Source organism: Scyliorhinus torazame, chromosome 3, assembly GCF_047496885.1.
Source record: "Scyliorhinus torazame isolate Kashiwa2021f chromosome 3, sScyTor2.1, whole genome shotgun sequence".
NCBI lineage: Eukaryota > Metazoa > Chordata > Chondrichthyes > Carcharhiniformes > Scyliorhinidae > Scyliorhinus > Scyliorhinus torazame.
The window spans coordinates 103,362,437-103,386,103 of record NC_092709.1 but is presented as its reverse complement, the minus strand read 5'-3'; the positions used below and the strand labels follow the sequence as shown (position 1 = coordinate 103,386,103).

The 23,667-nt window shown below is 45.1% G+C and overlaps 1 protein-coding gene across 2 annotated transcripts in view; it reads right to left on the bottom strand.

Annotated features, from left to right (window-relative positions):
• The window catches only part of LOC140408621 (lipopolysaccharide-responsive and beige-like anchor protein), a 1,704,725-nt gene that overhangs the window by 79,740 nt on the left and 1,601,318 nt on the right, over positions 1–23,667 (bottom strand). Inside the window, exons 48-51 of one of the 2 annotated variants that reach the window (XM_072496077.1) lie at positions 17,578–17,667; positions 13,149–13,341; positions 12,462–12,524; positions 11,708–11,863 (exon numbers count right to left, since the gene is read on the bottom strand). In XM_072496077.1, coding sequence (XP_072352178.1) covers positions 11,708–11,863; positions 12,462–12,524; positions 13,149–13,341; positions 17,578–17,667 — 502 coding nt within the window. The remainder of the gene's footprint in view (positions 1–11,707; positions 11,864–12,461; positions 12,525–13,148; positions 13,342–17,577; positions 17,668–23,667) is intronic. The other variant, XM_072496078.1, reaches the window with a different exon arrangement.

Below are 23,667 nucleotides of genomic sequence, written 5' to 3'. Positions count from 1 at the left end.
AGAGTGAAAACAGCCCGAGAGGAGAGACAGCCGGGAGAGTGAAAACAGCGCGAGAGAAAAGACTGCCGGGAGAGTGAAAACAGCGCAAAGGGAGAGACAGTCGGGAGCGTGAAAACAGTGCGAAGGGAGAGACAGCCGGGAGAGTGAAAACAGCGCGAGAGGAGAGACAGCCGGGAGAGTGAAAACAGCACGAGAGGAGAGACAGCCGGGAGAGTGAAAACAGCGCGAGAAGAGAGACAGTCAGGAGATTGAAAACAGCGCGAGAGGAGAGACAGCCGGGAGAGTGAAAACAGCGCGAGGAGAGACAGTCGGGTGATTGAAAACAGCGCGAGAGGAGAGACAGCCGGGAGAGTGAAAACAGCGCGAGAGGAGAGACAGCCGGGAGAGTGAAAACAGCGCGAGAGGAGAGACAGTCGGGAGATTGAAAACAGCGCGAGAGGAGAGACAGCCGGGAAAGTGAAAACAGCGCGAGAGGAGACACAGTCGGGAGATTGAAAACAGCGCGAGAGGAGAGACAGCCGGGAGAGTGAAGACAGCGCGAGAGGAGAGACAGCCGGGAGAGTGAAAACAGCGCGAGAGGAGAGACAGTCGGGACATTGAAAACAGCACGAGAGGGGAGACATTCTGGGGGGTGAAAACAGCGCGAGGAGAGACAGCCGGGATACGCAGTGGTTGCTGAGTAAGTGTTTTATTTTTACCTGTATTTAAGTTGGGCGGTTGCTAAACCCAAGACACTACACTTGTAGAGTCCCCCATCCTTCCAACTCCTCTAACCTAAAGGGGTGAGTGAATATCAGGTAAGCTCTTTCTTTCTTTTTCGTGTTTTTACTGCAAATTATCTAGGGGGGATGGCAGGGAAGGCAGTGCAATGTTCCTCCTCCAGAATGTTTGAGGTGAGGGACGCCATCAGTGCCCCTGTTGATTTCACCTGTGGGATGTGCACCCATCTCCAGCTCCTCAGAAACCATGTTAGGGAACTGGAGCTCGAGCTGGATGAACTTCGGATCATTTGGGAGGCAGAGGTGGTCATAGATAGTAGCTTCAGGGATGTAGTTACTCCGAAGAATGAAGATAGATGGTGACGGTGAGTGGGGCTGGGAGGAAGCAGTCAGTACAGGGATCCCCTGTGGTCGTTCCCCTTAGTAACAAGTATACAGCTTTGGACACTGGTGTGGGGGGGGACAACTTACCAGTGACCAGATCTCCAGCACTGTGTCCGTCCCTGTGGATCAGAAGGGAAGGGGGGAGAGCAGGAGAGCAATAGTTATTGGGGACTCGATAGTTAGAGGGACAGATAGACGGTTCTGTGGCAACGAAAGAGACTCGCGGATGGTATGTTGCCTCACGGGTGCCAGGGTCCATGACGTCTCGGACCGTGTTTTCAGAATCCTTAAGCGGGAGGGAGAACAATCACAAGTCGTGGTACACATCGGTACCAACGACATAGGTAAGAGTAGGGACGGGGATTTAAAACAGGAATTTAGGGAGCTAGGGTGGAAACTGAGAGCCAGGACAAACCATGTTGTCATCTCTGGTTTGTAGCCGGTGCCAGCGAGGTGAGGAACAGGAAGAGAGTGTAGATAAACACGTGGCTGCAGGGATGGTGTAGAAGGGAGGGTTTCAGTTACGTGGATAATTGGAGCACATTCTGGGGAAGGTGGGACCTGTACAAACAGGATGGTTTGCACCTGAACCAGAGGGGCACTAATATCCTGGGAAAAATTTGCTACTGCTCTTCGGGGGGGGGGGGGGGGGGGGGTTTAAAACAAATTTGTCAGGGGGATGGGAAAACGAGCTGTAGTCCAGAAGCCAGTGTTGAGAGTAGTGAGGTACTGAGGACGGTATCAAGGTCGCAGGAGTGTACCGGCAGGCAGGAAGGTGGGTTGAAGTGTGTCTACTTTAATGCAGATCTCCAGCACTGTGTCCGTCCCTGTGGATCAGAAGGGAAGGGGGGAGAGCAGGGGAGCAATAGTTATTGGGGACTCGATAGTTAGAGGGACAGATAGACGGTTCTGTGGCAACGAAAGAGACTCGCGGATGGTATGTTGCCTCACGGGTGCCAGGGTCCGTGACGTCTCGGACCGTGTTTTCAGAATCCTTAAGCGGGAGGGAGAACAATCACAAGTCGTGGTACACATCGGTTAGAACAGAGATGGTTAGAACAGGGACAAGAATGGTTGTTGGAAGTTCCGGGGTATAGATGTTTCAGTCAGAGTAGGGAAAGGTGGTAAAAGAGGTGGAGGAGTAGCATTGTTAATCAAGGATAATTTAACGGCTGCAGAAAGGCAGTTCGAGGGGGATCTGCCTACTGAGGTAATATGGGCTGAAGTTAGAAATAGGATAGGAGCGGTCATATTGTTAGGAGTTTTCTATAGGCCACCAAATAGTAATAGAGATGTGGAGGAAGAAATTGCAAAGCAGATTATGGATAGGTATGGAGGTCTCAGGGTAGTTGTCATGGGTAACTTTAACTTTTCAAATATTGATTGGAACCACTATAGGTCAAACAGTTCGGATGGGGCAGTTTTTGTACAGTGTGTGCAGGAGGGTTTCCTGACACAATATGTGGATAGGCCGACAAGAGGTGGGGCCACATTGGATTTGGTACTGGGTAATGAACCGGGCCAAGTGTTATATGTGTTTGTGGGAGTGCACTTTGCAGATAGTGACCACAATTCGGTGTCTTTCACTATTGCAATGGAGAGGGATAGGGCCATATGACAGGGCAAGGTTTATAATTGGGGGAGGGGTAATTATGATCCGATTAGGCAAGAATTAGGGAGCATAAGATGGGAACAGAAACTGTCAGGGAAAGGTACAAAAGAAAAGTGGAGCTTGTTCAAGGAACAAATACTGTGTGTCCTTGATAGGTATGTCCCTGTCAGGCAGGGAGGAAATGGCCGTGTGAGGGAACCATGGTTTACAAGAGAGGTTGAATGTCTTGTCAAGAGGAAAAAGGAAGCGTATGTAAGGATGAGAAAACAAGGTTCAGTTGGGTCGCTTCAGGGTTACAAGGTAGCAAGGAATGAGCTAAAAAAAAGGGCTTAGGAGAGCTAGGAGGGGGCATGAGAAGTCCTTGGCGGGTCGGATCAAGGAAAACCTCAAGGCTTTTTACTCTTATGTAATAAATAAAAGAATGACCAGGGTGAGGTTAGGGCCGGTCAAGGACAGTAGTGGGAACTTGTGCATGGAGTCAGAAGAGATAGGAGAGGCGTTGAATGAATACTTTTCTTCAGTGTTCACCAAGGAGAGGGGCTATGTTTTTGAGGATGAGAGTGTGATACAGGTGGGTAGGCTGGAGGAGGTAAATGTTCTGAGGGATGATGTATTCGCAATTTTGAAAAACCGGGGGGTCGCCAAGTCCCCTGGGCCAGATGGGATATATCCTAGGATTCTTTGGGAGTCAAGAGATGAGATTGCAGAGCCTTTGGCTTTGATCTTTGGGTCCTCACTGTCCATGGGGATAGTGCCAGAGGACTGGAGAGTGGCGAATGTTGTTCCTCTGTTCAAGAAAGGGAATAGGAATGACCCTAGTAATTATAGGCCGGTTAGTCTTACTTCGGTGGTCGGTAAGTTAATGGAAAGGGTCCTGAGGGATAGGATTAATGACCATTTGGAAAGATGCAGCTTAATCCAGGATAGTCAACACGGATTCGTGAAGGCAAAGTCTTGCCTCACAAATTTGATTGAATTCTTTGAGGAGGTAACTAAGTGTGTAAATGAAGGTAGAGCAGTTGATGTCATATACATGAATTTCAGTAAGGTGTTTGATAAGGTTCCCCATGGTCAGCTCATGAAGAAAGTAAGGAGGTGTCGGATAGAGGGAAATTTGGCCAATTGGATAAGTAACTGGCTATCACATAGAAGACAGAGGGTGGTGGTGGATGGAAGATTTTCAGACTGGAGACCAGTTACCAGCGGTGCACCACAGGAATCAGTGCTGGGTCCTCTGCTATTTGTGATTTTTATAAATGACTTGGAGGGGGCTGAAGGGTGGGTCAGAAAATTTGCTGATGACACCAAGATTGGTGGAGTTGTGGATGAGGTGGAGGGCTGTTGTAGGCTGCAAAGAGACATTGATAGGATGCAGAGCTGGGCCGAAAAATGGCAGATGGTGTTTAACACTGATAAGTGCAAGGTGATTCATTTTAGAAGGACAAATTTGAATGCGGATTATAGGGTCAACGGCAGGGTTCTGAGGAATATGGAGGAACAGAGAGCTTGTGGTTCATGTCCACAGATCTTTGAAGGTTGCCACTCAAGTGGATAGAGCCGTAAAGAAGGCCTATAGTGTGTTAGCATTTATTAACAGGGGGCTTGAGTTTAAGAGCCGTGGGGTTATGTTGCAACTGTACAGGACCCTGGTGAGACCACATTTGGAGTATTGTGTGCAGTTCTGGTCACCTCATTATAGGAAGGATGTGGAAGCATTGGAAAAGGTGCAAAGGAGATTTACCAGGATGCTGCCTGGATTGGAGGTTAGGTCTTATCAGGAAAGGTTGAGGGAGCTAGGCTTTTCTCATTGGAGTGAAGGAGGATGAGAGGCGATTTAATAGAGGTTTATAAGATTATGAGGGGGATAGATAGAGTGGACGTTCAGAGACTATTTCCTCGGGTGGATGTAGCTGTTACAAGGGGGCATAACTATAAGGTTCGGGGTGGGAGATATAGGAGGGATGTCCGAGGTAGGTTCTTTACTCAGAGAGTGGTTCGAGTGTGGAATGGACTGCCTGCTGTGATAGTGGAGTCGGACACTTTAGGAACTTTCAAGCGGTTATTGGATAGGCACATGGAGCACACCAGAATGACAGGGAGTGGGATAGCTTGATCTTCGTTTCGGACAAAGCTCGGCACAACATCGAGGGCCGAAGGGCCTGTTCTGTGCTGTACTGTTCTATGTTCTAAACAAGAAAAAGGACAGAAAAGCAGGAAAGCAGAACAAACAAAGAATAATGCAGAAAATGCAGACAGATAAAAGAGATACCATATTTCCTGACTTACTGTTTGTAAGATCCTGGATATCTAGAATGTAAATTATTGAAGAATACTAGCATTTTAATATTAACATTCATTTGCAGAATATAGGCAGTGGACTTTCAGAAAACCGGCAGATATCGCAGCTTGCACAGTATATTTTTATTATTTTGCATATCAAAAAAAAGTGAAAAATGACTTTGAAGCAAAACTCTTGGGGGTAGAAATGTGTTTGTCTTGCGTGCCTTTTAGTGGTGCTCCCCTGACGAGGTTGATTTCCCAGGTGCAGGTATTGTCGTGGGCTGCTACCTGTGTGGTGTCCTTCAATGATAACCATGAGTTATGCATCAGCAGGCTTTCTATCACTGTCAAGGAGCATGGAGCAAGGAGGATTCCCTCTCCAACATGGCACAAGGTATTGTACTGAACTTGGCGACCATCTTTTCCATCGTGGAAGTGATGGGCAACTCCATAGCTGCATTAGTGGAACCAGCTATGATACCACATCTGGCGGCCGCTGTCTAGGTTTCCGTCGAAGCACAGGCGAATGTCACCAACATCTCAATACTGCCATGGAAGTTGAGAAATAGGTGATGAAATTCATGTTAACTGGCTTGCAGGCTTAAACTATGGATCTCAACGCACAAAGAGGCATGTAGGCTCCCAATCAGGCCAAGGTGATGAAATCCGAATTTGTATTCTCAAGGCCCAGAGATGTTGGAGGTACCTTGCAAGACCATTTACCATGAAGGTCAGCAGCCTTCTACACTCATCCTGCAGCCACTACAATATAATTTCACAAGGACAGGATCAGTTTTCATGAAAGTAAGGGAAGTAAGGGAATGCAAGAGTAAAGAGTTCAGCTCTACTTATATGAAGTTCATAGGGATGGTGGAATAGAGATGCAAAGAGGAGAGTAGAGGGAAGATCAAGGTTGGAGGAGTGGTAAATAGCATTAGTGAGTTGAGGACAAGAAATAGCTAGGTTGGATGGAAAGGGGAAGCAGGGAATCAGTGCCAACCTGTGCCAGGGGCAGTGCCCTGCATATCTCTCTCCCCTGGGGGTATACTTACCTTTGCTCTGGGGGGATCCCCTTGACTGGATCTTGTGTGGCCAAACCTGTTACAAACCTTATCAACATGAATATTTAGTGAGGGGCGTATCATGTGGCAGGGGCCCGCTGATAATACTTAAATAAATGGAAATCCATTTAAATGAAGTTCACATTTAAATGAATGAACCTTGTGATGTCATCAGTGAGGGTTGGGAAAAATCAGGAAACACGATCTCTCCGGAGAGAATTGCATCTCCTGATTCTCGCGCGGTTTTTCTGCCCGTGCCACCGATCCTGTGCATAGCTAGTGCAGGTTCAAAAACTTCCAATTGGGTTTTGTTTTGAAAAGTTTTGTTGGTGGCTTTTATTGTTGGTTGGAGTTCAAGGGAAGATTATGATGAGTGTCTCAGATGAATATAACAGTGGATCCATGTTGGCCTGGCACTGTTGTATCACTGAAATCAGAGCCTCGACGAGGGGCTTTTCACAGTAACTTCATTGAAGCCTACTTGTGACAATAAGTGATTATTATTATTAATTATTTGCTCTCCCACAGCTCATAAGGGTAAAAGGAGTCAAGGAGGTCTCTTTCTGTTCCTCATCTTCCCAGGGTGCCCTTCGGAGCCCTGCCGACAATGGCTGCACTCTCGTAATGGTTTGCTCGCGGAGGTACAGCAAACCACCACTAACTCTGAGAACCGCTCTGGCATGCACTACGTTGCTTCCCCTGTATGGTCAAGGCAGCAGAATCATTGTTTAAAAAGGAGCCATGGCTCTCATTGCAGTTCTGCTCTACTCACATGTGGAATGTCAATGATGAGGCGTTCATCAGCCATGTACAGAGGGAATAGCTCTTGTCCCCAAGCAGCCATCCGCTGGCTTTTTTAGGAAGCTATATAGATGGTGCGTAAAACAAACTGATGCAGGATGAGTGTATCTTATCGGCTGCTTCTTTACTGAACCTAAGTCACCTCATACCCTGCACTGGGTCAGAAATGTGTAGAAGTGCTCTTGAAAGCCCTTGTTAGTTAGTGTCTTCCATGAAGAGCCTTCCTCCTCTACCTTGCTGAGCTTTCCTTCAGTGAATCCTCTGCTCCAGTTCCTGAACATGTTGCAGATCATGAGGCAATGTCACCAAACTCCCCACACCCGAGAGAGATATTTCTTTGTCCTCCCTGACTGTAAACACCACCTCCTCAAAAATACAGCATAGTACTCCGACAAAAACAGCCAAACCATAAGTAAGTTAAAAGCACCTCATCTGCAATTTACGACTGACCCTTTAAATAGGACTGTGCAGGGTTTAGTTTGCAGCTGCAACTTGACCTTTGTTGAATGACCTTTGTCCAATGGACCTGTGTGGCCCTAATTTGGAAAATGGTTGTCACATCAGCTTCTAGGGCTTTACATCATCATGCTATTTGTCAGTTTTGCTGTTTCCAAGACCCACTATGTGGGCCACATGGCAAGTGGCAGGCAACAAAGCACACATACTCAGGAGGGCAACTGGCTTTCATAGCACTACCTCCAGTGATGCTACAGATCCACATTTCATGCTTAAAATGTAATCAGTGTCTTTATTAAAGTACCTATATGCAACTAATATTTTGAAGTTGGGGTCACAAAATGAGATGCGAAGAAAATTGAAGTTAGAGTTAACTCTCTATTCTCCAAACGTCTGGTTCCTAACATTAACCTCTTCAGTATGTGTAGGTTATCATCAATTCACATTTCTTTAATATTTAAAGTTTCTAACTAACCCAAAATCAGATCAATTTGTTTCCTGCGAATACCCTATTATAAAACAGCATGGATTTTAAAGCAAACTTTTATTGGTTAATTGCCACACTTGATTGGTAAAAAGCTTGTATGTTATTTTATTAAAGTGGGTCTTTTTTCACACTTGCTTACCAACATATTAGGTTTTCCCTGAATCTATTGATGGGATGATTAATAACACCGACTTTTAGGCAAAAGGTTAAAACCAAGGGCAACATGGTGGTGCAGTGGTTAGCACTGCTGTCTCACGGCGCCGAGTCCCAGGTTTGATCCCGGCTCTGGGTCACTGGCTATGTCAAGTTTGCACATTCTCCCCGTGTTTGCGTGGGTTTCGCCCCCACAATGCAAAAAGATGTGCAGGTTCGTAGATTGACCATGCTAAATTGCCCCTTAATTGGAAAAAACAAATTAGGCACTCTAAATTTAAAGAAAAAAAAAGGTTGACACCAAAATCTTACTTGGGGAATTGAATATATACTTTGTTCTCAAACTCACCCAAACATGCCAATAGAGATTAGAGTGTTCCTTACTTTTTTACCGTTCCGGGGACACTATGACACCAAATTGGAGTCAAAGGCTATAGGGGATAGACTGGAAAGCAGAGTTGAGGCCAAAATCAGACATGATCTTATCAAATGGTGGAGTAGGCTCGAGGGTTCAAATGGCCTGTTCCTGCTCATAATTCCCATGTTTGTAAATTGACAAGCAAGCACAAAGCTAGACCCACCAGTATTAATACTTCAGCACCTTTTTGGCCCAGATTTTGCAGTCAGTAGTGATGGATCAAAGTTTTCTACATATTTAGGTGAACAGAGTTTGGACAGGCTAAGAATTAGAGTCAGACCTTTCAGAAGTGAAATTAGGAAACACTTCTCGCGAAGGATGGTAGAAGTTTGGTATTCTTCTGCAAATGGCAGTTAATGCTAGATCAATTGTCCATTTTAAAACTGAGATTGTTGGATTTTTGTTAGCCAAAGGTCTAAAATGATAAAGGCTGGTGTATGGAGCTAGGTCACAGTTTAGTCATGACCTCACTGAATGGTGGAATGAACTTGAGGGGCTAAATGATCTACTCTTGTCTCTATGTTTAAATATGAAGGGTTGTCCCTTATAGCTGACCTTAAAGAAAACTGTCCACAAAGATTGAATGTACTCTATGGCATTAATATCCCCTATTATGACATTAATTTCATTCAGGCATAATCTAAAAGAAACAGTAAACAATGACAGTAAACAGTCATTGAGCAGGCTGTGTAGCCAAGAAGATTAAAGAATTCTCACATACAGCAAAAGAGGAAGTAAAATTAATAATCAATCACTTTTCAATCATTTTACAAAGAGTGAAATAAAGATTGGGGCATAAGAACTATAAGACATTCAGGCCATCAAGTCTATGCCTGGATTAAGGTAGAAGCTGAAATAGCAAACAAATTTAAGACTGAATGGAGGGAGACACTCTCCTAATGCATTTGGTAACAAAAATCTATCAATATCACTTTATGGCGGCACAGTAGCACAGTGGCTGGCACGGTTGCTTCACAGCGCCAGGGACCCGGGTTCGATTCCCGGCTTGGGTCACTGTCTGTGCGGAGTCTGCACATTCTCCCCATGTCTGCGTGGGTTTCATCTGGGTGCTCCGGTTTCCTCCCAAAGTCCTGAAAGACATGCTTGTTAGGTGAATTGGACATTCTGAATTCTCCCTCAGTGTACCTGAACAGGCGCCACAGTGTGGCGACTAGGGGATTTTTTAACAGTAACTTCACTGCAGTGTTAATATACGCCTACTTGTGACACTAATAAAGATTATTTTAAATTATCTTTTCACTGCCAGCGAGGTTGGTCACCAACAATTCAGGGCTAGATTATCTCTCAGAGGCAGGAATCAGAAATTGGGACTGTTTATGGGTTTCAAACCTGTTCCTGGGTGCAAAACAATGACTCCCGAATTGGCATGGATACAGCTGCCCTTTCCAACTAGGGTGGGATAAAGGCTGCTCTACCAGGTGGCCTTTGGCTAAACCTGTATCCAAATGGTAAGGAAGAGGGAGCTGGCGTACTGGCTCACTGCCCTGCTGCTGAGTGTCCACCGGGGGCGCGGGGGGGCCTGCTGGTCTCAAACCCACCTCAGCCCAAAACTGGCAGGCACCTGGAATAGGCGTGGAAAACAAGCACGCTGGCCAGCACAGGAAATTTTGGGCCCATCCACCTCTACTCCTGATCCCGGCAGAGCCCAAAGATTTAGCCCCATGACTTAGTTTGCTGTTACCAACTCAGATTCAATAAGGTTTAACTTTTTCAAATGTTTTTACAATGACAGTAGTAAAAAGTTGAAGTTCACATCAAATCACTGATTCAGTGCTGACTGCATCTATGAAGAGTGGACCCTCTGCAGCAGCAGGGCATTCTGACAGCAACATTCAGATATCCACATTTAACTGCGTATTTGTGAATTCCAAACATTGCTATCAGTTTTACTGCTGCCATTTTCACTGTCATTACAACGGTAAACTCCATGCCATCATTTCAATTGCTCTGATCATGTTCTATACTCCCAATTTTTGAAGGGATGTTTTAATCTATTTAGTCCAAGAAATTATCTGAGTTTGGCTACAGTCAACAGCCCTATTCATTACATGCTGAATGGACATTCAGACACCCCAACAATATATACTGCATGACTAGAATTAAAAAGTGGATAGTTGGGCATGTCAAAACAAGCCATTCAGAACAAATCGAACTGATTTCTTCACACATCTTCTCTACTGACTAAAACTACATTCCTTATGCTTCACCCGATGCCTGTGCCTATGTATTTACATTGTGTATTTATGCAGGTCATGTGTTTTTCATGTATGGAACGATCTGTCTGGACTGTACGCAGAACAATACTTTTCACTGTACCTCGGTACACATGACAATACATCAAATCCAAATCTGGCTGTTTGTGTAAAAGCAACCGCTAACATTGAATTTTTTTGTCTGCAAATTGAAGACAAAATCTATGGCTGGTAACATAGCTGTTAAAAATGAACTACATTATTCTTCAAACTAATTCATTAAAAGATGGACCACCCTCAAGCCACAATATATGTATGTATTTCATCACTTTAATATTGCCATCACTCTTCCATCATCATATAAAGAAAAACAATTATCAAATGTTACTCCTCAATCTGCAAAATAATGATTAATAATGGTACAAAGCATATTTCAAGACCTGAATTGAACCAGTAGTTAGGACTTCTTGCTCTCCCCTACACGGACCAAAATGAAAAGGGCCTAGGAACGGTGACCTCATATCCATGTGTCCACCCGGGTTGATTTTTAAAAATTCATTTACAATACAATGTACTGCACATTAACTTGAAGAAGAAATGGTGCATCTATCTTTACAGCGTTTCCCCTCCCACTATAGTACATGTATATGAGAGAAGGTTGCGACATTTAAACAAGTGCCCTGTGAAGGATTAAACCTTTCATAGGAAAATAATAATGCAAAGGTTTGGGAATAGTAATCTTGACAACCGTAAACCATAGACTTGTATTTCTAGCATCAGTCACTGAGTACTTAGTGCATTAGCATAGCCAGGTGATGGTCTTGGAAGTGCAATATTTCAAATGAATTCTAATGATAAGCAGATTAAAACAGTGACAGTTAAAATTTTATATGCAGTATATTTTATGTAGCTTCTAGACTTAATGAATTTTCGAATCAATACAATGTGCTGTGAGAAGGGGTTAAATTGGGAAAAGAGACACTGGTTTTCTTTAAAGGGAAAAAGAACAGATGGTGTTATACCAAAAAAGAAAAAAATTAGCTCCTGACCCTGACCCTGACCTCTGTGATTACCCTTAGCCCATGTCTGGATCAGTGAATGTGTAGAGGAAAATGGCAATTACCTGTGTCGGTGGAGTAGACACGGAAACCCTTATCCCAGAAGCCACAGACCAGGATGAAGCGGTTATCGGCAGTGATCACGAAGCACTGGGAATTGATCTGAATGCTTTGATCCAAGAGGTCAGTAATTTGCCTTCTGTGCATTCCAGTGTTATTAGCTAAAAGTAAAAAACAAACAGCATTAGTATTCTAACAGCAGCAGGAGAAATATACTGTATATCTTGTGCTTGGAAATGTAATACTACTGTAATTTAGGATTCTGAACAGCAGGATCATAAACCAAGATCTGATCTCCTTAATGATGAAATCTTGGCTTCAGTTCAATATTTTTCACCACCCAATGCAATAAAGAATTCTACTGTTATTATGAAAATATCCTCTGCAATGCAGCTAGCACATTACGAGGGCACCAATTTATCATAACCCAGCTCATTCACACTCATCAACAAGTCTGAGTGATGAAAAGATCCAATATTATCCTGACAGTACTTCATGCACATTCTCAATGGCACATTATTACAGCATCCATATTAATTTTCACTGACACTGGTTCTATCCCTGTACAAATTAGGCAAACCAACAAGGGAGAGTTGATGAAATACCAGTGAATCCACAGCTCATTGCATTCCAATTTGCATGCAAATGGTTTATCAAAAAAATTCTATTCCCAACCACCATGAGTGAAAAACAACAGTAATCTTCACTTCAGCCCACTATACTGGATGTAATGAATCGCAGAAAGGAAAGCTGACACACCTATCAGAGGATCGATTTCAACTGGCAGCTGGTATGGCTGTTCCTGCATTGCTCCATGAAGCCCTAAAATTGTAGATAAATAAGTAAATTAGATGTTACACATGCTACACTGTAAAACAGAAAACTATTTTTACATTGCTTCCTGTATGCTTCAGACTGATATTTAGTAGACATATATTGGCTCTTGTGATTTTGGTATGTCATTCTTCACCATATAATGATAAAGATTCTATTATTCAATCAAAGATAGCACAGATTGTATGTTTTCAAGATTTCCTTTGAGCGTTTAAAATTCCTTGATTTCCCACTCCTGATAACATTATTTTCCGTTTGCTTTTGAGGAACAAATCTCATCTAGTTCCCATTTTACTGCCCATTGATCCTTCATCATCATTGCGAAGAACATATTAAAATTTTTATTTATACTTCTCCAAAAAAATTAAACATATAACTTATTCCAAAATATTTCCATTATATTTTACTGTGAAAAAAAACTGCATTATCCTGATACTGTCATTTCAGTCAAACGTTAGGACATTCATATAGTGAACATTTTTCAATTTAATCATTACTGATGTTTGAATGAATATAGCTGTCTTTTTAACATCAACATGCACAGAACAATAATTCCGTATATCAAGACTGAATGGTAAATTTAGGTGTTGTCACTAACATCTCCATACTCACCGGTAACATTATGCCACTTGTTCACAGCAAACAGCCTGCTAGCAGTTACTGTAATAATGGCTGGTACAGCCAGGCCCAGCTGAGTGTTGGCAGCAACATGGGTAACTGGGGAGTTGGATGGGAACTTAAGTACCATGATGACATCCTGCTGCATCTGGTCTGTGAACATCAGAGGTGTCTGCAGGAGGAGATACTGTTCAGTGGCAAAACCCCAAATCAAATAAAAACAAAAAAGGTGATGGGAAAGAGGTGAAAGCAAGAGAGGAAGAATGACAAATAGGAAGAAATAGGTTAGCAGCAGGAAACAGAGCATAGGTGCATCTACAGCGAAAGGGGATACAGGTCTTAAAAATCTTTTGTACTGAAGTTCTGAACATTAAATCATTATTTGCTCGAGAAAAAAGCTTGAATTATTTTAAATAAAGAAAATCTCTTATTCAGAGCAGAGAATGGAGTTGCTTTCTTTAAAAAAAATAAAAGCAGAAACATTAAACTTCAAAAATTTTCAAGATACAAGAAGCATTTACATACTTTGTGAACAATAAGCTAACATTGGTAAAAAGAAAAAGACGATTTGTGCCGTGGGAGAAAACAATCCTAAGCATTCCAGGCAGAGAAGAAAATGAACATTAATTCAAGGGATCAGTGTAGACATATGGACTATGATTTCAAAGAAATAATAGAATGACATAAAAATACTTGCATTTGTCATGTTGAAACATCTCAAGATATCCCACACAATTACAGTGACTTATGTAGGCAAATGACTCAATTTTATAAAAACTAAACTAGAAAACAGCCACTTTGAAGACATAAACAGAAAATTGGATTAAATTGGATGTCATCTGAAGACAAAGTAAAGGAAGAATCATCACAACCCATGCTTGCATTGTTAAAGTAGCAATTCGATTTTTGGAGCATAAAGGAAAGTGCAAAAATAATACGGTGGATAATAAGCTTCAATGACACCCTTCTGTGAGAGTGGCTAAAAGCCAATCAATATTATGAGTTAATCCTCCCCAGACACTCATTCAATTAAAGGTGTCAGTAATGCCTCATCTGATGTAGCCTCAATTAAATCCAACTATCTGATTCACTGAAAGCTCTGGGGGATAGGGCAACAGAAATCTCGGCAGACAAATATGCATTGTACGTTTGCCTACTAATTACCACACCTGGTATAAATTACCACTGATGCACTTTGCACAGCACGACACAACCCTATTTTCTAAAATCTGTGCCTCATTTTGAAAGCTAATTTGCTTGGTGAAACTAAATGAAATGTTATTAGGTGACTTAAACAATAAAAGGGAAACCATAACTCTGAAAAGAGGAAAGCACTCCATCCTTAGGTATTTTGGTAAAACCTTTTATCTCAATTCTCACAACAAATACAACACACTTTGTTCTCTTTTCTCCACTACACTCATAGGCTGGATAGCTTTTGGTGTTTTTATGCAATATTGTTCTATTTTGTGTTATTAAATTTGAACGAGTGACCAAGAATGATTTATTTGTGTTTTGAAACTTCTAACTGACTTCAGGCAGCTTCGGTGACATTAAAAACTTGTTACACAGGGTTTTGGGAGTTCAGCCTGTATCCAACTACTTGTATGGCACAGAGGGCTAATAAACAAATGCACTTTGCCATCCAGCCTTCCTTTTCATAAAAGGAGTAAGACTTCTTAGGCAGGAAGAATTAAGGATAAAACATTTAATACTGTGATTATGCTATCCATATTTCTAAATAAATTAAAACAAAATATGTTTGGCATCACATGTTATTGTGAATAGAAGCAAAAAGCTCCTTGTACCTGGTGTGAATGTGTGCCAAGTCTAAACAATAAGTACTATACCGTGTCAAAAAGAGAATCTGAACTTCGTATCTAATTTTGGAATATGCATTGCTTTCCACACTGCCCCCTGTACTCTTTCTCCTTTGAGGCTGTAATCTTGCACTGGGATACAAGTACCCACGAGCACCTTACCCAAGTGTCTGTCCTTATGTGAGAGCTTGAGGGAGACTAAGAGGTAATGTATGAAACCTTGAGGCCATCACAATCAAGCCTTAGCTTATCCTTCCATAGCATTCCAGCAGGGGTCACTGGATAGTGATCACGAGCCAATTTTCACCAACCAGGGGATACTGAAATGAACAATATTAGCTCTACTGTGCTTAACTAACATATACAGAATAGAGATTAAACCTGGGATTTTCAGTGGGCTCTCTATGACTTAGTGCTACACATCAAGCATTAGGAACAGCAGCACACCACTTTTAAAATCACTTTAGAATAGTTTTCAGAAAGTTCCAGAAATGTCGGGTGATTTCTAACATCCCAGTAGCTGGAAGTTTTTTGTTCAGCATCTAAAATATCTAATGCTGCAGTGACTATAAATTGCAGGCTCTTTGTAAATACAGACAAGGTTTCAATCAGGAATAAGCGAATGACTAGGGAAAGAGTAGGACCAGTCAAGGACAGGGATGGGAAATTGTGTGTGGAGTCTGAAGAGATAGGCGAGATACTAAATGAATATTTTTCGTCAGTATTCACTCAGGAAAAAGATGATGTTGTGGAGGAGAATGCTGAGCCCCAGGCTAATAGAATAGATGGCATTGAGGTACGTAGGGAAGAGGTGTTGGCAATTCTGGACAGGCTGAAAATAGATAAGTCCCCGGGACCTAATGGGATTTATCCTAGGATTCTCTGGGAGGCCAGGAAAGAGATTGCTGGACCTTTGGCTTTGATTTTTATGTCATCATTGGCTACAGGAATAGTGCCAGAGGACTGGAGGACAGCAAATGTGGTCCCTTTGTTCAAAAAGGGGAGCAGAGACAACCCCGGCAACTATAGACCGGTGAGCCTCACGTCTGTAGTGGGTAAAGTCTTGGAGGGGATTATAAGAGACAAGATTTATAATCATCTAGATAGGAATAATATGATCAGGGATAGTCAGCATGGCTTTGTGAAGGGTAGGTCATGCCTCACAAACCTTATTGAGTTCTTTGAGAAGGTGACTGAACAGGTAGACGAGGGTAGAGCAGTTGATGTGGTGTATATGGATTTCAGCAAAGCGTTTGATAAGGTTCCCCACGGTAGGCTATTGCAAAAAATACGGAGGCTGGGGATTGAGGGTGATTTAGAGATATGGATCAGAAATTGGCTAGCTGAAAGAAGACAGAGGGTGGTGGTTGATGGGAAATGTTCAGAATGGAGTACAGTCACAAGTGGAGTACCACAAGGATCTGTTCTGGGGCCGTTGCTGTTTGTCATTTTTATCAATGACCTAGAGGAAGGCGCAGAAGGGTGGGTGAGTAAATTTGCAGACGATACTAAAGTCGGTGGTGTTGTCGATAGTGTGGAAGGATGTAGCAGGTTACAGAGGGATATAGATAAGCTGCAGAGCTGGGCTGAGAGGTGGCAAATGGAGTTTAATGTAAAGAAGTGTGAGGTGATTCACTTTGGAAGGAATAACAGGAATGCGGAATATTTGGCTAATGATAAAGTTCTTGGAAGTGTGGATGAGCAGAGGGATCTAGGTGTCCATGTACATAGATCCCTGAAAGTTGCCACCCAGGTTGATAGGGTTGTGAAGAAGGCCTATGGAGTGTTGGCCTTTATTGGTAGAGGGATTGAGTTCCGGAGTCAGGAGGTCATGTTGCAGCTGTACAGAACTCTGGTACGGCCGCATTTGGAGTATTGCGTACAGTTCTGGTCACCGCATTATAGGAAGGACGTGGAGGCTTTGGAGCGGGTGCAGAGGAGATTTACCAGGATGTTGCCTGGTATGGAGGGAAAATCTTATGAGGAAAGGCTGATGGACTTGAGGTTGTTTTCGTTGGAGAGAAGAAGGTTAAGAGGAGACTTAATAGAGGCATACAAAATGATCAGGGGGTTAGATAGGGTGGACAGTGAGAGCCTTCTCCCGCGGATGGATATGGCTGGCACGAGGGGACATAACTTTAAACTGAGGGGTAATAGATATTGGACAGAGGTCAGAGGTAGGTTCTTTACGCAAAGAGTAGTGAGGCCGTGGAATGCCCTACCTGCTACAGTAGTGAACCCGCCAACATTGAGGGCATTTAAAAGTTTATTGGATAAACATATGGATGATAATGGCATAGTGTAGGTTAGATGGCTTTTGTTTCGGTGCAACATCGTGGGCCGAAGGGCCTGTACTGCGCTGTATTGTTCTATGTTCTATGTTCTATATCTAAGTGAATAAATGGTACAGCAACAGACCCTATCTGAGATCCTGTTGCTAGATTGGGATAATCACACAGGCATACAAGTGCAAAACAGCATAAGTGAGTTTAGCATGAAGATAGCTGGATGTTTCTTCAGAGTACTCAATACCAACCACCACATTTGGATGCAGAACTAAGCTGCAGCTGGGCATGCTGGTTATCAGGACGCAATATACTTACCACTTGCATGGCAGAGCTTCTGGGAGGATGTGGTTCTATTAAAAGTTGAGAAGGAGTTTGACCAAAGCTTCGGATCTGGGCTTCAACAGCCTGCAGGAAACATACAAGCACATGATAGAAGTGTTGCTCACAGGCATTAGAAATGAAATGGTCACCTGAAAATGTCATGCAACACGTCTGGATTACATCATAGTGAAAATCAAGCCCGTATGTTGACTCTGGTTAGGAGTTTGGCACTAACACCTAGGATTATCTCATCACTTAACTGTACATGTTATTTCCACGAAACACTCTTAAAACATTCTCATTCCCACTCCCCATCCCCCATTTGATAAGAAACAGAAACTGGCAGTTACAGCCATAATTTTGACCTTGCCTTTGTTTTGTCTCTCAGAGCATACTGGTTTTGCATTTCTCAGTAAATAAGAGCAGAACTAAGCTTAAACATATATTAGCATTTTCTGTGCCAGATGGCTGATTAAAAAAAATAACTGAGTGTGGCTACACTGAAATACCGAATGGTTTATCAGTAGTGGCTTTCCTGCTCAACCATCTGCACAAATAAACAAAGGAGTTTTAAAAATTCTGTTCAATTTCTGCATCTATTTCATAATTCTCGAGTAGAACATAGTGTATCAAATATTATATTAGTTTCCAGAATTTTTTAACCCCTCCAGTCCTGAAAGTCGTTCAATATTTTTCAATCTGTCTGCTTTTTCTGTCTAAAACAATTGTAACTATTTTTATTGTTACAAAAATGACATTAAGGAACTGTGTAGTAGTCAAGGATAAAATAAAATGATTACAATTCAGTATATTTTTAATTTTGATCTACAAGTGCAGTATTTATTGCAGTATTTAAAGTGTTACAGATTTTAGGATTCATCTTAAAATATCCAGTCATCTTACCCAGAGAAAAAGCATATGCATCTCAAGGGGTAGGGAAGAACAAAAAAGTCCAGAAAGCACGTGGGGCGGGATTCTCCAATAATGGGGCTATGTCCCCACGCCTGCGAAAAAACACGCGCAAATCACTCTGGACTTACCTGGAGAAAGTCCAGGGTGATTCTCGGATTTGCAGGGGGCTAGCAGGGCCCAGGAGTACTCCACGCAGCTCCGGCTGCTGATACGGGGCCCTGCACTTCAGGACGGTTGTCCGCGCAACATGGTCGACCCACACCGCAGACCGGCACCGAAAAGATAGGCCCCCCCCCCCCAGGTTGCGCACGCCCGTGGATCGGTGGCCCCCGATCAGTAGCCTGGCTTTCCTGGAGGCGCCCCCCGTAAATGATGTCCCCGCCCCCCCCCTCCCCCCCCCACCCCCACCCGGGCGGCCGCGAACTGAGTCTGCAGCCGCCACGCCGAGTTCTCGACGGGTGGAACCATGAGAGAACCACACCGTCGGGAACATGGCCAGCTGCACTCGGCTGCACTTGGTGAATCGCCGCGAGGGCCTCTTTCTATGGCCCAACCAGCGTCGCGGGAGCGGCTTCGGACCCAATCTCGGGTTTGACGGCCATTCTCCGCCCCCGCGCCGAGCGCGATTTCAGCGCGGAGGCTTGGAGAATCCCGCCCGTGGTCTTTCACATGCTCAATTTTAATTTGACAAGGGACTTCCGGTGGCGGCTATGAAGGAGTAAGTCGCACATTTGGTGGCTCCCGCTCTGGTCGGACTTTTGGACCTTTTCTCCCGATCTTTTAACGGACTTGAATCACAGAACGGATGTCAGTTCCAATTCTCTACTGAATTCCCACTTCGGTGCATGGAGAAAAGGATTAGAAGTGTTCATAAGGGCAGAAATAAGAAGACAGAGAAGACTTGGGCTGCAGTTGCAACAGGGGACAGCATGCGGAGGGGTGAACCTCTGGCTTGTCGACCCAGCAGTCTATGGAGCAGCTGATGCAAGTCATCCAGGAGGGCTTTGCTACGCATAAACGGGACTGCTTGGACCTGATAAAAGTATCGATAGAGGGGCTGGAGCTCAGGTTCGGGCGATCCAGAAGGTGGAGAAGGCGCTGTCTGAGCAGGAGGAGCATCAGACCGTGGTGGAGCTGGAGGTGGGGATGCTGAGGGACCAGCAAAAGAAGCTTCTGGAGAAGATGGAGGACCTAGATAGTAGGTCCCGCTGGCAGAACCTAAGAATTATCGGGCTCCCGGAGGGGTCCGAAGGAACGGACGCTGGGGCATACGTCGCAGGCATGTTTGAGAAGCTGCTGGGGGATGGGGCATTCTCCCGGCACTTGGAAGTGGATAGGGCTCACAGAGCATCTGCAAAGAAGCCGCGAATGGGAGATCCCCTGAGGGCTTTGGTGTTGAGATTCCACAGGTTCTCGGATAAGGAGCGTATTCTACAATGGGCCAAGCAGACACGGAGCTGTAAGTGGGACAATAGCATCCTGCGGGTTTACCAAGACCTGAGCGTGGAGGTGGCCAGGAGGAGAGCAGGCTTTAATCAGATCAGGGAGATCCTTTTCAAGAAAAGGGTGAAGTTTGGACTGTTATACCCAGCCCGTCTCTGGGTCACGCACGACGATCAGCACTTTTACTTTGAGTCACCTGAGGACGCGTTGGACTTTGCAAGAATGAAAGGGCTGACGAAGGACTGAGAACCTTTTTAACTTGGCTGCAACGTTCGTGTTTCTGTTTTCTCTGTTTTGTTTCTCTGTTTTCGTAAAAAGTCTCTCGTTCTGCTTGGAACCAGTAGTAGAGCTGGGTGAGTTTAGGTTTTCATTTGCACTGTTGGGGGATGGAGGTGTACTAGTTTTGATCTTGGTGTTTTTCTGTTGGGCAATTGTGTGGGGATTGTTTGATGTTGGAATTTGTTTGCATAAGCGGTGGGTGGGAGACTATCTGGCGCCAGAGATGGGGGCCACCAAGCTAGCTGGGTGAGCTAACTCTTGGAAGCGCAGTGGGGGTGTGTGCATATGTTTGGTTTAGGAAAGGGATTGGGTTACAGGGTGTTCTTGCTGGGGGAGGGAGGGGTGGGTGAATGTTTTGCTGGCGAGGGAGGGACTTGGGCTGAGGGACAGAGAGGAGGTCGGGGGCTGCCTGGGGTTGGGCCGGTGCAGGCGCGGATCACGGGCTGGTGGCGGGCCTAAAAAAGGGGGTGGCTGATCGGCGGAGGGGGGGCAATGAGCCCCCCAACTAGGCTGATCACCTGGAATGTTCGAGGATTAAATGGACCAGTCAAAAGGGCACGTGTGTTCGTGCATCTTAGGGGACTGAAGGTGGACGTAGTGATGTTGCAGGAGATGCACCTTAAGGTGACGGACCAGGTTAGACTGAGGAAAAGCTGGGTCAGCCAGGTGTTTCACTCGGAACTAGATTCAAAGACTAGAGGGGTCGCGATCCTGATTAATAAGTGGGTGGTGTTTGAGGCGGGTAGAATAGTCTCGGACGTGGGAGGTCCGGACATTATGGTTAGTGGGAAACTGGAGGGGGTGCACGTGGTATTAGTAAACGTGTGTGCGCCAAATTGGGATGATGTGGAGTTGATAAGGAGGATGCTGAGGAAGATACCGGTCCTGGACTCGCACAGGTTGGTCATGGGAGGGGACTTCAATACAGATATGGACTTAGACCGGTCAAGCTTGAAAACGGGCAGGGTGCCAGCAATGGCAAGGGAGCTAAGAGGGTTTATGGAGCTGATGGGGGCAGTAGATCCATGGAGGTTTGGGCAGCCGAGGGCGAAGGAGGTCTCCTTCTTCTCACACAAGCATAAAGTGTACTCCCGGATTGATTTTTTTATTTTGAGCAGGGTCTTTCTGGCTGGGGTAGCAGACACGGGGTATTCGGCGATCACAATCTCAGACCATGCACCGCACTGGGTTGACCTGCAGGTTAATAAAGACAGTAATCAGCGTCCGCACTGGAGGTTAGATGTGGGACTTTTGGCTGACGAAGGGATGTGCGAGCGGCTGAGGAAATGCATTCAGAACTACCTGCAGGTCAATGACACGGGGAAACTTCGGCAGTGGTGGTTTGGGAAGCACTGAAGGCGGTGGTAAGGCGGGAGCTGATCTCGATCCGGGCTCATAGGGAGAAGGTTGACAGGGCAGAGACGGACAGACTGGTAAAGGAGATACTACAGATTGATAGGAGGTATGCTGAGACCCCAGAAGCAGGGCTATTAAGGGACCGGCGGAGGTTGCAGGCGGAGTTTAGTTTGCTGACCACAGGGAGGGCAGTGCAGCAGCTGAGAAAGGCGAGGGAGCGATTTATGAACATAGAATGCTCGCATAGCAGCTTAGGAAGAGGGAGGCAGCTAGGGAAAGTAAAGGACGGTGAGGAGAACCTGGTTGGTGATTCGGTAGGGGTGAATAAGGCGTTCAGAGATTTTTACACCAGGTCGGAAACCCCTGCGGGGCCGGAGGGGATGAGGCACTTCTTGGAGGGGCTGAATTTCCCAACGGTGAACGGAGAGCGTGTAGAAGGGCTGGGGGCCCCAATTGGGCTGGAAGAGATAGTGGAGGGCTTGATGGCCATGCAGGGGGATAAGGCCCCGGGTCCGGACGGGTACCCAGTAGAGTTCTATAAAATGTTCTCGGGGATATTGGGGCCAGTGTTGTTGTGGATGTTTAATGAGGCAAGAGAGAGAGGGGTGCTGCCCCCGACGATGTCACAGGCAATGATTTTGCTGATTCTCAAGCGGGACAAGAACCCGGAGCTGTGTGGGTCCTACATTCAGCGGATCTCCCTGCTGAATGTGGATGCCAAGTTGCTGGCCAAAATCTTGTCCTCCAAGGTTGAGGATTGTGTTCTGGACGTTATTGGGGAGGACCAGACGGGGTTTGTTAAGAACATAGAACTGTACAGCACAGTACAGGCCCTTCGGCCCACAATGTTGTGCCGAACTAGTCTGAAACTAAGATCAAATCAACCTACTCCCAATCATTCTTGTGCAGTCCATGTGCCTATCCAATAACTGCTTGAAAGTTCCTAAAGTGTCCGACTCAACTACCATAGCTGGGAGTGCGTTCCACGCCCCAACCACTCTCTGAGTAAAGAACCTACCTCTGACATCCCTCCTATATCTTCCACCATGAACCTTATAGTTATGCCCCCTTGTAACGGCAACATCCACCCGAGGAAAAAGTCGCTGAACGTCCACTCTATCTATCCCCCTCATCATCTTATACACCTCAATTAAGTCACCTCTCATCCTCCTTCGCTCCAATGAGAAAAGCCCTAGCTCCCTCAACATTTCATCATAAGACCCACCCACCAATCCAGGCAGCATCCTGGTAAATCTCCTTTGCACCCGTTCCAATACTTCCACATCCTTCCTATAATGAGGTGACCAGAACTGCACACAATACTCCAAATGTGGTCTAACCAAGGTCCTGTACGGCAGCATAACCTTACGGCTCTTACACTCAATCACCCTGTTATCCAGTGTGTGCAGGGTTTCCTCAAACAATATGTGGATAGACGGACAAGAGGCGGGGCCCCACGGCTCTATCCACTTGGGTGGCAACTTTCAGAGATCTATGGACATGAACTCCGAGATCTCTCTGCTCCTCCACATTCGTCAGAACCCTACCGTTAACCATGTAATCTGCATTCAAATTTGTCCTACGATCAGAGAGGTCACGGACTTTGGCACCCGGGAGGCAACACACCAACCATGAGCCTCTATCGTTGTCACAGAACCGCCTATCAGTACTTCTAACTGTAGAGCCTCCAATAACTAATGCTCTCCTGCTTTCCCCCCTTCCCTTCTGAGCCACAGGACAGACTCAGTGCCAGAGACCTGATCACCGTGGGTTACCTCAGGTAGGTTCCCCCCCCCCCCACAACAGTATCCAAAACGGTATACCTGTTATTGAGGGGAAAAACCGCAGGGGATCCCTGCACTGACTGATTCTTCCCCCTCCTTTTAAACGTCACCCAGCTACCTTCATTCTCAGCAGTAACTACTAGGATACTTGCCTCAACTTGTCCCCGCAGTCTATCCTCACTGAGAGCTCCTTCTAGTCGCAGTGACTGCACCGGAGGCAAATCACGCCCCGCAACAGCCAATCAGCGTCGCCGCTCTGCTGCCCTCTGCAGGATACTTGCCTCAACTTGTCCCCGCAGTCTATCCTCAC